This window comes from Etheostoma spectabile, chromosome 7 (assembly GCF_008692095.1).
Source record: "Etheostoma spectabile isolate EspeVRDwgs_2016 chromosome 7, UIUC_Espe_1.0, whole genome shotgun sequence".
NCBI lineage: Eukaryota > Metazoa > Chordata > Actinopteri > Perciformes > Percidae > Etheostoma > Etheostoma spectabile.
This window is the reverse complement of record NC_045739.1, coordinates 3132471-3148891: the sequence shown is the minus strand read 5'-3', so window position 1 is coordinate 3148891 and position 16421 is coordinate 3132471. Positions and strand designations below refer to the sequence as shown.

The 16421-nt window shown below is 38.6% G+C and overlaps 1 protein-coding gene across 1 annotated transcript in view; it reads left to right on the top strand.

Moving 5' to 3' along the window:
• LOC116692869 (metabotropic glutamate receptor 4) overlaps window positions 1–16421 on the top strand; it is a 192861-nt gene that overhangs the window by 153185 nt on the left and 23255 nt on the right. Inside the window, exons 4-6 of the mRNA XM_032521443.1 lie at window positions 1414–1549; window positions 4253–4407; window positions 5252–5392. Coding sequence (XP_032377334.1) covers window positions 1414–1549; window positions 4253–4407; window positions 5252–5392 — 432 coding nt within the window. The remainder of the gene's footprint in view (window positions 1–1413; window positions 1550–4252; window positions 4408–5251; window positions 5393–16421) is intronic.

Here is a 16421-nt window from a genome sequence, read left to right as displayed (position 1 = left end):
CCCAACAACAAGCCATGGGCCAGTACACACAAAGGAATGAGTCTATTCCTCCACGAAGGAGCTAATCCATTAACCAGCCAAGTGAATGTATAAGCCTAAAATGTCGTGCTGTAGCTGTGACATGCATCACCACAGGAAACCCATACACACAGCCTATCTGAAAAAAAAAGAATGAAAGAGCAAAAGCACGAGTTTGAAGAGAAAGGAAACATCATTAAATCCATCCACAGTGTACAATCAAAACAATGTTGCAGGCCACTGACTGAAGCCCCTCACTGACTTAACCGGAAGTGACTTTTGTACCCATGAGCAAAACAGCCCAACATCATTGTTAACGTAATGGCATCCTCTACTCTTTACTCATATTTCCAGTTTCCCAACCTATTAGTATCTGAGCTGGGGCCAGGCTTTGTTTTATGGTGTGAGTCTGGCTGCCATGAACTGAACTTGAGGGTATTATCCCTTCATTGATTGTTCATTGGGCTGGCTTTGTACTGGGTCACAAAAGGGAAATTCATTAGCATGCACATACTCTCTGTGGCATTTTGGCAGGGAAACAAAACAGTTATCCTGAAGTGTTGCATTGGGAATTAAAACACCTTTGCTTGTTAGTAACCAGGGGACATCCTCTGTTGCCTTTCGACTTGTGTTCAATACTAGAGCATTTCTAAGAGGCTGAGGGCTCCGTTAAACTGATTGGATGGGGAATTATTGTACTGTAGGTGCTGGGCTGGCCAGTACCTAACAGCCTAAACCAAACTAATCAATGACGTGGCCTATGCCATGGGTTTACCGGCATGTTCTTTGACTGACTCATTTGGAAATATGTTATGTATTTCATGTTTCTTCTTTGTCTCTTTCTCAAAAATGGCATACTCTTCAGGGAAGAAGAAGAAGCCATTTAATAAACAGTAGTTTTTTTTAACGAAATGAAACAATATGTAATAAGAAAAATGACTGAACAAATGGAACCAGTTTTCAATTACAAAATGTATGTACTTCCAAATGCTACCAAATTCCCCTGGTCTCACTGGCAGGACCATAAACTGAATTGATAGGTCTCTATGTCTCAAAGTTGCCCCTTGAGGTCCAAGGAAAGATTGTTTTTAATACTTGGCATCCCTCATGCTGTGAAATATTGCACCTGTGCACATTTATTAGTGCATGTATCATAAAAAGTCTAGAGGATTTGTGTGTTAAAAGTAAGTAAAAAATACAAGAACCCTACAAATATTTCTGGTGACCAAGAGTTTGAAAAAACACATCTGGGAGTGTAAGATCAATATGCATTTAATGTTAAATTGTCTGCTAAGCTAACAAGATCAGTTCAGGAGTTTTACAGAAGAAAAGGCAGTTTTCATTTTCTTAAACCCATTTGATTTGGAAATGTTTTCTCTTGTGCTTTCCAATTAGGTGGTCTGTGCATTTCCCAGTCTGTGAAAATACCGCGTGAGCCAAGGACTGGAGAGTTTGACAAGATTATTCGCAGGCTGAGTGAGAACCCCAACGCCCGAGTAGTCATCATCTTTGCCAATGAGGATGACATCAGGTGAGTGCAGAGGAATCCTAATTGCTGTCAGTTAATAGAACTTCAAACCTGACTTATCTCAACCACTTCTGACCACTCCTTCATACTGCCTTCATAACATTCACCTGCCATTTTCTTTAGATAAAAATACAGTACTGAGTTTTGATAAGTTGAAGAAAAGCTGCGTAAGAGTTTTCAAAATCTGTTAAAGTGATAAATGTTGTTTAGAAATGTCTTCACCTGAGGCGGCCTCTGCAGCTGGCGTTAAAATGTCACAAATCTTCTGTGTGCATAAAAAAAAAACATTAGCTTTTTCCTTGTGCAAAACAGTCTGCTACACGCATGTTAATATTTATGAGTTATAAATGCCAATATGATTATTGTCGGGTGTATTCATAGTTTCTTAAGCTTTGTCAGAGACAGTGTTTTCACACAAGCACAGTAGTTTTAAGCAATAAGAAATGGTGTGATCTAATGCAACACAATGGAACAGCCTTGCTATTGAATAACAGCTACCCACTGGTGCAAAGCCAAAAGCTTAATATGAGCACTTTAAGTATAATTATGAGATACTTGCTCTTTACTGGAAGTTTTCCACTTCATTTATTTGACAAAGTCAGTGACGGGTCAAGAGCTTCCATACAAAACATTTTGTATGGGGTGATTCTACCTAATGAATATGTTTTGCTCATAATACTGCACTTGTACTTGTATACAAGACTTTTACTTCTGAGTATTACTTCCACCACTGATACTACCCTTGCTATACAACGTTATTTTTTTGTTGAGATGGTCAGAGAGGGGTTGACTGCACTCCATGGTCATGTTTTGAGGCCATATTTCATTATGGTGTTGTACTGAGACGCTTCATATAGAAAGGTGTTTCAAATATTTTGTCCACCCCTGTGACCTTGTCATCTAACTAATAGCATGGACAGCTTCATTGTTGTCCCCGTCTATTTTGACCACACTATAAGAAAGTACAACAGTGCTTTCCTTGCGGGGACACAAATGTATCAATTAAAATTCATTATCTATTATTAAGACGGATAGTCCGCTTTGAGAACCAGTTAATTAGTTCTAGGCTGAATCAACACACACAGCACTGTTGTGGCTTTGTAAGGGAAAGGGTTTCCCGGCAACCAGTTAGTAGGCCAGTGTATCCCTGGTGGAAGTGGGCGGTGACTTGGGGCTGTCTCTTGATGATGACCAGGGCAGAAGTCCCAGTACTCATTGACTTAATCCGGTCCTGATAACGGGTAATAGCCTGGATATATAGGAATTACAGAAAGCCAGGGGGATTTTAGCACTGCAGTACTGCTCTATCCTTGAACCCAGTCAATGTGAGCTGGCAGCAGCCTAGTAAGAACCCCAAATTGTCTACATAGAAAGTATAAGAAACTTGAGCTGTTTTGAAGGAGCCCTATGATGTGCTACTTAAATATTTATATAAAATGCTGCCGCCTCTCAGCCTTAAAGAGAATAAGAGAATTACTGTTTGTGGTTTTGCTTTTCCTAATCTAGGCAGGTATGTTTGTCCTTCGCTGTTTGCTCTGTGGGAAAACGACATTGCTTCATAACATTAAATCATCTTGTATTGTGCGCTTTAATTATGTGAAAATGTATTTCTTCCATCTGATTTTTTTTTTTTTTTTTTTTTAAACAATAGCACACATTGCATTTGTCATTTTCAATTAATTATCACCTGAAATTCTAACTTAAAATTGGATAAGTAAAATAACGTTTGTTGCAGTTTTAGTAAAGTTTCTTGTAATGACAATTTTACTCAGTAAAGAACTTAATGCGAGTTGGAAACTGAACCTGGTAAAAGGTTAAGAGAAATGTAAAGTACTGTATACGCCCATCCACAACTTTACTTCTACACAAAGCACGAAACTGCATCTTAAGAAATATTAATTTCACTAAATTTCTGAGAGACCAGACACTGGGAAAAATCATTACCAATCAAAACATATTCCCTGGGGCTATTAAACTATTCATTTCACTTCAATTTTTTATATATTAGTTTCAATTTATATCAATTCATAACAAGAGTTATCTCGAGACACTTAACAGGTAGAGAAGGTCCCAAAAGTTCTAGTAAAAAGACAAAGCTAAGGTGACTCACTGCTTGCCAACTCTACATATTACAAAAAACTATATTAATTATTTTACAACATTGTATTGTTCTTTTTCAACTACAAAGTCTTGTTGTAAAAATGCTGATTCTATATGTTTTGTTGAAGCAGCATTGGGGAGATATGAGGGTCGGTGATGCTTCACATGCCGGGCGGCAGTGTTTAAATTTTATGTTGCTGTGCTCAAGCTTTCTTGATGTAATTCCGCTGCTACAGAACAGCTCACTGGCAGTTTTTTACCGCACCCCAAACTTCCATTGGCAACAAGCCTGGACAAATGTGGCCAGGGTGTCATTCTGCCACAGCCAAGAAGAACTACTCCGGCCTGGGAATGGATAGTGTGTCTATGGTGGCTTTTTAATTACACCAAAGGGCCTTGGTGTGACTTTGTCCAGACTCAGAATAGAATATTCTAATCACCTGTGGGACAGCTACATTTCCTCTTTACGGCACATTTAAAATAGGAGCCTTCTTTTGTTGGTAATTTATCACCCATATGCATGTAAATACAGAAAATAAATGAAAACACTGACAACACAGCATGATATGGTACAAGTTAACATAGCTTTCTTCCTCTGTCCCAAAGGCGCCTCCTTCAGGCAGCTAAGAAGGCCAATCAAACCGGCCATTTCATTTGGGTAGGTTCAGACAGCTGGGGCTCCAAAATCTCCCCAATACTGAACCAGGAAGAAATGGCAGAAGGTGCTGTCACCATCCTACCCAAACGACAGTCCATCAAAGGTATTCATGACACACTTCCTTTACCTTTCTGAAGGCTCATTATTTTATTTTCTTACATTGTTTTTTTTAATGAAATAAAACCTTGATATGTCTGCCACTTTTCTTCTTATTGCAGTGCATGTTTGCCTCCACTAATAATATCTCTCTTCTACATTCAAGATAAATAGTTTTTAGTGGGATGGACTTCAGATGGTCATTAATGTGTTGACAGACTACTGTCGTTTTCCGCCATATTGGGCATAAGTGTTGTTGCGGTTTCTTACTTTTTATATTGATTAAATCAATACTGTAGCATACTGGGTACATTTTCTTTATGCTATTATCGTATATGTAGAGCTACTGATTTTTCAACAATGTTGGGACAAAGTGTTGATAAAGTGGGAATAAAACTGCCTATAAAAATTGCAGCCACGTGAAAACAACAAATAGATTTCACTTGGTTTCCATGTCACTGGATGATTACTGTACATACTCCAGTATGGCTTAAAGATATTCTGCAGAAAAAGGTTGATTAAATATTTTTTCATTCTCATGCAGATTATAAAGCTTATGTAAGTCAGCTCAGTTAACTATAGTATATTATAGGATGATCGAATTTTATAAAAAGTGAATTCCTTTCAACAATTTTACTGTTTAACTAAGACCAATTTTTTTTTTTTGATTGCTGATATTTCTGATCGCAAAGCTTCTGTTCTAGCTGGGCTTTGAATAAATACTCAGCTCATTTGGAAACATCACCAAATTTACCCACAACGACACGCCCAATATAGTTTACATTTTGCTTAGCATATTCAACTGTGAAGACGGGATCTATGAAATCCTAATGGCATCTTATTTCTTTCAGGTTTTGATCGCTACTTCATCAGCCGAACACTAGAGAACAACAGGAGGAATATCTGGTTTGCGGAGTTCTGGGAGAATAACTTCCAATGCAAGCTTAGTCGGCACGCTGTGAAGAAAGGATCTGGCATCAAAAAATGCACAAGTGAGTCTACACTCAAGAGCAGAGAGGACACTCGGTCAATGGAAACCACTCAATCAATGACCAAGTACGGTACATTGATTGGGTTTGCTGTGAATAGGATACGTGTGTGTGCGTGTGTATGCACACGTTTGGTATGCATAGGTATGTGTATTTGTCATCCGGGAGAAAACCATAACGCCCCTCAAATGTAGGTTAAATATAATTGGTGTAGATAAATGAAGGACAATCTCTAATTTCGTCCAAAAGAAATTAATGTTCCCATTACTCGTCTATTGGTTACTTCAATTTGCAGCGGGTGACAATATCAATCACAAAACTATGCCACTGCATGCGCTGAAAACATAATCAATAGTAAATCCAATCAGCCCATTAGAAACAAGCTTTCAGGTTGTTAAAATCAGTGGGCTCTCCAAGCCTGTCTCTCATCCCAGTGTGCAGCGCACCGCTGCATCTCAAGTAGTCCAGACTGACTGAATTATTGCTGGCACCCGTAATGTTTCAAGGCAATACATTCCTCATGTCTTTGTTGGAGTGGCCATGGTAACAGTCAACGCAACATAAACTGTGTGCTGGTTACAAAAACAAAACATACGTACAATACCATACCACATAATAACATACACATTATCTATCTATAAATTGCAGGTCTGTCTGTGTGTGTGTGTGTGTGTCTGTGTGTCTGTGTGTGTGTGTGCGCGAGCGCGCGCTATGTGCTATGTGCATATCTCTAGAGAAGTTAGTCCAATGGATTTCAAACTTGACAGGTGTCTTGCTACGGCCACGAGTAAGTGCAGTGCCAAGTTTGGATTAGAAATGCAAAAGATATCGTTATATATATATATATATATATATATATATATATATATATATATATATATATGCACACACACATATACATACATACATACATAGGAAGCACACATTGGCTTTTGCCGCTCTAGCTGCTGGCCACTCCCCTTCTCACACTGCACAACGCAGGACCAGATACAGAAAGGGTTGGAGAAAGCAGTGGAGCATTGGCAGCTACAGTGGGACCTACACCTCAGACCCACACAAATGTGCAAAGTAGCACTACTACACCTTTGACTCTTTTCCTGCTTACAACGTAAACTACATAATTGCTGGATATACCAACTTTTCTTCCCTTTCCTGGAGCGAGTGGACAGGTGAAAGGAACATTGAGACTGTTGGGTGGAATAAGGTTGGCGAAAAAAGGCGCTACTCTATTCCACTCTCTTTAGGAGCTATTCTACTCTACTCTTTTTGTGTCTATTTTTTTGCTCAACAACTCAACAAAAAGCCATTTAGCCAACACTAAATATCAAACAAAAGCCAGACATTATATAGTATTAAGTTACTGGGAGCTAGCCTACATTCACCACTTCTAACCAGAGGCAAAATATAAAGTAATCTCAGAGATTATTCCTTCACAGCGCTGTGCAATGCAAGAAAATCTAAGAGCTGAACTGGGTAAGTAGGTAACCCTGACCACCCTTTCCACCCCACATTGGTCCAACAGAGGAGCAGCTTCTCAAAGAGGCTGCGACAGTTTAAATGCCGCACGGACCGCTACAGGAAATCATTCCTACCACAGGCAATAAAACTCTTCAACACGTCATCCCTGGGTGCTAGATGAGACTCTGAGACACCACAATATTACAATAAGGGCAACCGGCACGATTGGGTCATTTACATTTTAGCATACTTAAACAGTTGCACATTTTGTTTTTCCCATCTTGTATATATTTCAATATATATTTGTTCTTATAGTCTTAAATTTCATTCTTATATTTGTTATTATTATTATTTCATGTATATTGTATGTATGTATATTTTGTGTGCTGCTTTAACACTGTAATTTCCCATTTTTTGGGATCAATAAATATCTATCTATCTATATATCTATCTATCTATCTAGACACAGCACTTTTCCTCACACTCACTCCAAGTTAATTAAGTCTACTGCTAATTAATAACTAGCTAAACTAAATTACGGTCGCCAAATTACCCCCGCAAAAAATTAAATCCCCTACTTTACCGTTATCTGTCAAGCTACCAAACCTGTCTGGAAAGGTTTACCTCTACTGAAATGTTAAATTGGTTAACAATCATACAACACGAGACAACACAGTCTCTCCCTACACACACACAAAGTGGTTTGGGTTAATTCTGTAAGTAGTTTTGGGGTACAATTTGGTTTTGATAAATTCTACAAGCAGCAATCCCACAAGCCAAGCGATCGGCCCGTCAGACAGACACATTTTTAACGGGCACTGCTCCAGTTCTGAACAAATTTCAGGTGGATGATATATCCAGTACACAAAGTATTCGTGTGATATGGTTTAGAAAAGTTTGTATGGCATCAATCTCCAAGAAAGGGTAGGACTGTCGTGTTCATTTATTTTTGAATACAAATGAGAAAACACCCACACACTGTCTAGCTGACTGCTGGAATACTTTTTAATGGGGTTTCAGTCTTTTTTGACCTTCGTCAGGTATAGCATCACAACATTTCCATATATTTACACATAGACTCCCTCAATTATCCAATCTCTCTCACACACACACACACACACACACACACACACACACCACACACACACACACACACACACACACACACTCGTTAGTAGGTGAAGAAACATCATATTGAAGGATGAGAAAATGAATTGCCAAATCATGAAGCTTACGTTATCCAACATAAAAGATTACAGCACATTCCTTTATGTTGCATCAAACTATCTAAGGGTAAAAAATAGAAAATCACAAAAGGAAATGAGGGCAAGATCAGTCGATATGACAATGTATCATCAAAATGATACATAATAATGTCTATCATATATTATTCCATATAGTGATTCTATTGCTATGTTGAAAAACCAGCGTCTGAACTGCGTCTGAACCTAATGAAATGAGAAAATACACAGTAGTTTAATTTGTCAAGTATTTCATTTACACAGGAGTTTAAAAATAGACTTTACCATGTGATTATTTAAAGGAACACGCCACCGTTTGTTGAAATAGGGCTTATCACGTTCTCCGCTAGCTGTAGATAGGTGGGCCAACGCATTTTTTGTCACAGTGCATGCATTGTTTTAGTCCGGTGCAACACCGGCAGCGCCGCCGCTAGTTAGCTTAGCGAAGATATGAAATATTATTATTATTATTATTATTTAGTTCACCGGACTTTCTGTTGAACATATGGCTGACATTCATGTTCCATAGCCTATTGTTGAACCAGGATGTTGATTATTTAAGATGGATGTAAGCAGTGTATAGTGATACAGGAATGGTTCTTATCCCAGTTTGTGATGATAAATGACCTGTATGACTTTGAATGATACATAAGAGAACTATTTAGCAAAATGAAAAAGTCAACACAATTGAGTACAGATGTTGCATAACTTGGGGTTGAGTCTTTTTTGTGATCCTCGTAAGGAAGACAGAATAGCATACTCAGAAACGACAAGTTACTGTTTAAGCTTCATGGAGATACTAAGGCAAACTTATTTTAAGATTTTAATATCACCACAATGTTCAGAGCAGATGGTATAGTAGCTTTGTAGACATTTCTTTCCTGAAATTACTGGTTTGTTGTTGTGTGTGTTGGATTGGAATCATTAGATTTGGCTTTCTAATCCAACTAATACAGGACATCGCCACATCTGAATATAACCAAATACCACAGACATAGTAAATTGGTACAAAAGATGAACTGTCAGAGCTAAACAATTAAGCACAGATTTAATTATCACCTCACGGAAAAAATAAAACTGTGTGCCTTGGCAAAAAAAAAAAAAAAAGATATGCTTCCACATTTGACACTAGCAGGTTTCAGAACACGTAATCTTAAATCATTTGTGCATTTATCAGTTGTCATGGTGGCTGCTCTTTGCCTAAATTGCTGCAGCCCTTTTCTTCCACGGAGTAGCCCCCTGGGCACAGTAAAGATTTTACAGGGAAGAGGTACTACCATTTCACTCAGATGCTTTTGCAAGTACCATGACTATACTCCCCATTGTTCCTTTTGTAAGCATCATCATTTCCTGTCCCCACTTCTGCTGTTTGATAGGCACTATAATACTGTATTGTACAACCTCACATAATACCTCAACAAGTTACAAGCAAATAATAGGAGACATTTTTAACCAAAAAATCCCATCTTTTATTCCTTATTCCATGCGAACACATTTAAAAAGTAGAAAAGACAAAATTACTCACTCGAAAAATCTGTGTAAAGCTCCCACCAGGGATTGGAAAAAGGTATTCTTAAAGTACTAACATGATTACATAAGCATGTAATTATTCTATTTCTGTGGTATCAAAGCTTCTAATCGCACAATGCAAGTCAGTGGCAACTGATTTATACACCATAACAGCATGGTCAGGTTATTTTCCAGGACTGTGACATTAAAGTGTATCTAACTTAGCAAAGAAAACAACACAGTGCAAAAGTATTATTCAGGTCCTATTGCTGCCGTTTCTCCCGGTGTTCTTGTATCTCCGTTGCCTCAGATGTACAATGCAACCTGTGACCCCACAGATCATTTTTCTGCTCCGTTTGAATATTCCAGGGTGCAGCAAAAATACTATCTTGAATACCTGAACAGACCATAGCCTCCTTACTTTAATTCTCCGAATGTGTTCAAATGCACCCACTCCACGATACAGAGAGACAACTGTCAGTATAACACAATACCATTCAACAACTCCCTCAGTATAGAAGTTCAGGTACCACGGGGTCTCGTCTGCAAGTGAGGGGACAATAGAGCGGGAGATTAGGTGGAGGATCGGAGTATTGCATTCGCTTTACTGCACCGTTGTGACAAAAAGAGAGCTGAGCCGGGAGGCAAAGCTCTTGACATACTGGTCAATTTTCATTCCTACTCTTACCTATGGTAATGAACGGTCCAATGGTCACGGCCGAAATAACTAGGTTGAGGGTTAAATAGGTTTCATCAGGAGGGTGGTTGGCATCTCCCTTAGAGAAAGAACGAGTAGCACAGGAAATAAAAGTACAGCCGCTGCTCCTTTGCTTTGAAAGGAGCCACCTAAGGTGGTTAGGGCATCAGATTACCATTATTTTCCAACAGGTGCGTCTGCACTGCATTCCGGCAGCAAAATGACCCCCGAAAGCAATAGCGGTGATTCAAGTCAATGCTTGGTAAGCCACATGCCGAGACACAACGCGTCCCAGAATTGTTCGAGAAGCGCCTCCCCGCTCCGCTTAAAATGCGCGCCAGGTCTATTTTCACGCAAGCTCTGCATTTGCAGCCGGGCAGGAAGTGGAACAGCGAGAGCATCCAGTCAATTTATCAAAAGACACCCCTCAATATCATATACGTCTCCTCTACAACACCATAGGCGATGAGAGATTTATAGTATTTATCTCGGAGGTGTAAAAACATATAGTATTACATGACAAAGCCAGAAAAGAGAGGGCACGGAGTTTAATTGCATGGAGTGGAAGGTAGATTTTAGCTAATAAACATGTGATAGTTATTTGAAGTAATTTGGGCAGGAAAGATGCGCTTATGAGACGCGCCCGGTGTGGTAGGGCACGTAGAGGAAGACAGAAAAAAAACACGGCGCAGCCGGGAAGCATCACTTCCACACCTGGTTAAAAAAGATGTGTTCGGGAGTTGTATTAGACTGTAGTAGTTTTAGCTCAGTGTACCCAATAAATTGAATTCTACACAGCAAATGAATTGTTTGCTGTGTAGAATTCAATTATTATCAATTTTGTATCAGATCTCCCAAGACTATTCACTGTACAACTTGAGTACTTACACATTGGTAATAGAAAAATGTTGCACAGTATCATGGCATTAGATTCTCCTGGCATTGGTCAGAAATGACGCAGTGAGCACCTCAAATCTAGACAGAAGATGTTGTTGTATCCTAAAATACAAAACAATACTAGAAAGCAGAATACAGAGTGGAGCAATTTGCCAAGAATCCAACCGCTCCATGCAGCATTACCTATAATTAAATGTTTTCTGTCATTCTGGGCTGTTGGCAGCCTCTTGTTTACGTCATTTCGGCACGCATTGAGCTTTAAATTTGAATGAAGCAAACTGGCTTGAGTCATTCTGTTGCTTTGCATCCCTGCAGACATGAGTCATCAAGGCTACCAGACACGAGTGCATGCCTGCACGCATGCTCAATTGTTCACTGAAACCATCAAGGACACCACCTGCAGCTTAGCAGACTTAGCAGTGTTCTCCTAAATTCTCTTAAGTTGCAACACGTACTGTATATCAAGGTTTAAGTAAAAGATAAGCCAGACAACAAAAATACGTTCCCTTACCTTGGAGATCTGATTGACCTGCAGTAGTTTATTACATGTACTCTGTATGAAGGCAATGGGGAAAAGATACCCGGTTTTTTATACTCCATTTCTTACCTCTGACATTTGCTATAATTAATTCTTGTTTAAAGGCAGTTTAAACTTTTTTTTTTTTACATAGCTTGCAGCTGCAACAATGAGTTCCCTTCATGTGAACAACTGTGTCTTTGGAAGCTACAAGGACAAGCACTGTAGTCTATTTTTGTCCCTTGGGTGATGATTTCCAATCGTCTTAATTAGAATAACAAAATGGGAGGGGTTTTCAATGGTTGTCAACCAAGGTTTGTTAAACCCACTAAGGCCATCTAAGGAGATCATTTGAACTATTTTTCTAGAGACTTAATGCCCAAAAAAACTGTTAACCAAGAGCGTGCGGCACTTAAAAGTTTGTCTCAAACCTAGAACTATTTACTGTATGTTTTGTAATACGTTTTGATAACAGTGAAGAAAAGAAGCTGTAACTGTTCCCTTGGTAATGTGGCACAAAATGATATTAAGGTTATACATTGGACTTAAAATCTGACACAGTCTAAGACTCAATAATTTAACACACATGACAGGGCTGCAACTAAATGAACATTTTCCTAATTGATTCATCTTCAAATTGTTTTCTAGACTTATTTATAAACTGTTTGGTCAATGGGAACCTTTACTATAATGTAAGATAAGCAAAAGCAGAAAACCCTAACATTTGGAAAAAGTGGAAACATTTCCTTAAAATTGTGGCCAACTTTGTCAAAATTAGGATTTATTAATCAACATTTCTGTAAATGCACCAGTGTTAGCCAGTTGGCTAATTTTCAACTGTAGTCCTAGCTACCTAGCACGCATGTGTTTATGGTGGGAGAATACCGGAGTACCCGATGAGAAACACGGGGAGAACATGGAAACTCCACACAGACGGGCCCAGAACAACCTGGAGTCCAAGCCAGAAGCTTCTTACTGTGAGGCAGAAGTGCTAACCACTGAGCCACTGTGCTACCTACACCCTTCCAATAAAGAACCATCCAGGCCATTCTATCTTCTGAACACATTAGTTGCACTGATACATAATATATAATTCCCAGCATCACAAAGAAAGAAAATACAGTGTGCAAGTAATAAAATGACATTTTTACACCCCTCTACCTTGAATAAAAGGTACGTGATTTGGTTCCATTAAAAGGAATATTGGCGAGTAAGAGCATACAGTGTGACCTGGAGCTTTCTGGATCATTGTGTTCTTTCAGAATCTCAAGGTTTGCCTTGATGAAAACTTCTAAAGGCACTGATAAAAAAAAAGATACAGTCGCAAGGTTTCATCTTCATTCACATCAATGCTTGTTTTGCACTGCTGACTGACCTTCCTGCAGCACATTTCAACATCCAGTTACTGTCCTTTGTGTTATGGAGGATATTTATCCATAATTCCAATTGAAAGTCCAAAGAGAAAACCAAAAGAGATCAAATTAAAAATATTTTTCTACTACGCTACTAGCGATAATCATGCCATAATTCAATTTCGAAAATAAAAAGGAAACTGAAAACCAAAGTTGAAATGTAAAATGTTAATGTGAAAATGTAAAGTGAATGTAAAGTTTTACATTTGGCAACTGACCTTTGACATTTTTAGATTCACCTTTTCCATTTTGATCTAGTGTTTGGCATTTCAAAAGTGTGTGTGAAAGAGGAGGCGCGGCCCAAAGGCTGGGGGGAGGGTCTGAAACCGAACGGACACCTAATGGACAGCACTGTTGGGGAACGACTACGGCAACAACAGATCAAGTTGAGGGAGCAGGATTGTAGGAAGGACTGCTTTTTATAAGGCAATGGCTTTAACTCAGTGAAAGTGTTTTTACACGTCTGTCCATGTGGCCTCACACACAAAATCACCAGGACTAAAATGGAACATTAACTTTTTTGATATGTTTCCACATCCCTATCTGCTTTGGGTTTGATTATATGTAAAGCACTTTGTAAACACTATTTTTTAGAATATAGCAATCTGCTTTTAGTTATAATTCTGTCTGATATGGGTTTTGATCATGAAGATTAATGATTAGAAAGGAGAAGAAAAAACACCACTGCATGGTGACTTTTTCCATTCTGTTTTTTACTTTGACCTGTTTACGCCCATAAAAATCCTTGAAATCCTTTGTATGAATTCATAACCTATGACGCAACATCACAAGCACATATTGCTTTATTTTGACAGGCCAAAAGCCCTTCCTGGCTTGCTTTGGACAGGGAGGGGAAACTGGAGGAAACACATACATGAAAACTTCATACAGGAACTTGTGGCTGTGTGCTGGAAGTGCAAACCTCTGAGGCATCTTGCCATTAATTACCAAATGTCTTTGTATATAAAAGAGAGAGAGAGAAAAATAATAAACTTAACCTCATTTCACTTTATCAACTGCTTCATGTCACCATTTGTTATCTGAACATGATGTTCCTTTACATCGTCCTGTGTTGTGTTCGTCTTGCCACAAACCCGTGAATGAAGGCCAAGCATTAGTTGAGTACTATTGAAGTAAACCTTAATTGAAAGAAATGGCCCAAAGGACTGAAATTCCTTATTACAAAATGTAAGAGTAATTAAAAAGCACACTAGAGCATACACATGAGCACCCCAAATTGATCAGTATCACTCTTCCCACATTTTGTGGTTGACATGGGTTATTATTCAGAATCACTCTTTTACTGGTGCTACATGAAATGGAGTGCCATAATACAAATTATTATAACTTCCAAACATGTTTTCCCCTTCAAGCTGTGTAGAGTAGGGCTGGGACGGTTACTGCATTACCGCGGTCACGTGACACCTACCGCGGGTCTGAGCTCGTCATCACCGCAAATAAACATTTGCGTAACATTGCTGACTTCATATCATCTGTGGAAAACTTTTGTGTTTTATGGATTCATTGATTCTAATGACATGGATACTAATGACATTGTGCCTTGCATGGATTCAAGGTTTTATCCAATGTTTTTTTGGGGGTAACACCATTCACTTTGCCGGCAGTATTGACAATAGAAAAAGCCACAGAGCCACAGAGAAGAGTCACACACTTAAGGCACCCTGTCATTCTAGCTCTAATACACTCTGGGAAGGGGGTTGCGGTATACTATAAATTGCTTTTTAACCGCAGTAAAAAAATTAAAAATAAAATCTATCCCTTCCCGGCCCTAGTGTAGAGTTCAAAATCAGGTGATTAAATTACTCTAAAAAAGTATCAAACTTGACATCGACTGCGCTGAATAAATTAACCTTTGTTACAGTGTTTTGGCTTTGCCTTCAATAAGCTCTTAAATTTTCACAAATAATAAAAATGTCTCAGATGGTATCTGTCCCTTAAACAATCACGTGTCTTGCCTGTTTCAGACTGCATGTGCAAATGTTGCGGGGGGTTCCAATAATTCTATAATGGTTCTATAATGTAGTCCTCATGGATTAATTGAGAAAAGGGGAAATAAGCAGCATCACATTAGAATGAAGGAAAAGCATATCCATATTTACCCAGCCATCACAGTACTACAATCTGGGATAGAAGTGAAGTGTGTTCTGCTAATTCTCTCACAATTTTGTTTTTATTTTGAGCTTTAGGAATTATGTAATGAAAATTAAATAAAGAAATAACACTCAGTTCAACTTGCCCGGATGATACAGATAACTTTCTTAGTAAGTAAATAAAGCTTAACAAACGGTTACATTCCACAATTATTCAAAAGGTCACAACTTGCCTTCATACTCAGTTCTATCAGTTTATAGGTCCCATGGCATGCAAATTTTACTTTATCAGATTTTTTTAACATGAATATGAGTTGTCCCAGCCTGCCTGTAGACCCCCAGTGGCTAGAAATGGCGACAAGTGTAATCCGAGCCCCAGGTATTCTACTCTGCCTTTGAGAAAATGAAAGCTCAGATGGGCTGATCTCAAATCTTGTTCCTTATGAGGTCATAAGGGGCAAGGTTACCTCCCCTTTATCTGCTTTGCTCGCCCAGAGAATTTGGCCCACCCATGAAAGAGAGACATCATGGCTTTCAAACAATCAAAATGGCAGTTGGTCAAGGCCAAAACCCCAGCCTCCACCTTGCCCCACCCCCAAATCAGCAAACAAATAAATTTGCTGCAGCTGATATATAATCACATTAAAATCCATACAACAAACAGACTTGATGGGTGTAAACAGCCCTTTCAGACATGGAATACGTAACATTGTTGACTTCATATCATCTGTGGAAGGCTTTTTGTTATTCAAACAAAAAGGTATCCTTCACGTTCATTACGACTTCAATCAGACACAATAGCACAGTTACTTAAAAAGACACAATGCTATGTTGTTGCTAATGCTAAATGTAGAAAATTTAATGCAAAAAAAAAAGCCTTTTCTCTCACAGGCTGCATCACTGATGGATTTTAAAACAGTTCTTCTCACTTCTCACAGTGAATCCACTGATATGTTTTGATAATCAATTGTATTGTAATAATAATGCATTTATTATTTAATATTTATTATCAAGGTTATTAGAGCACATTTTGCCGCCTGTTTTAAGAACTCTGACAGTTTACAACCAATGAATGACAAGGCAATGTGTTGGGACTCTCGTTATTCCTATGAGCTCACATGTTGTACGTAAAGCCCTTTGCTGGGTATTGATAATTACTAATTACTTTTTTTTTTAACCTCTTTTGCGGC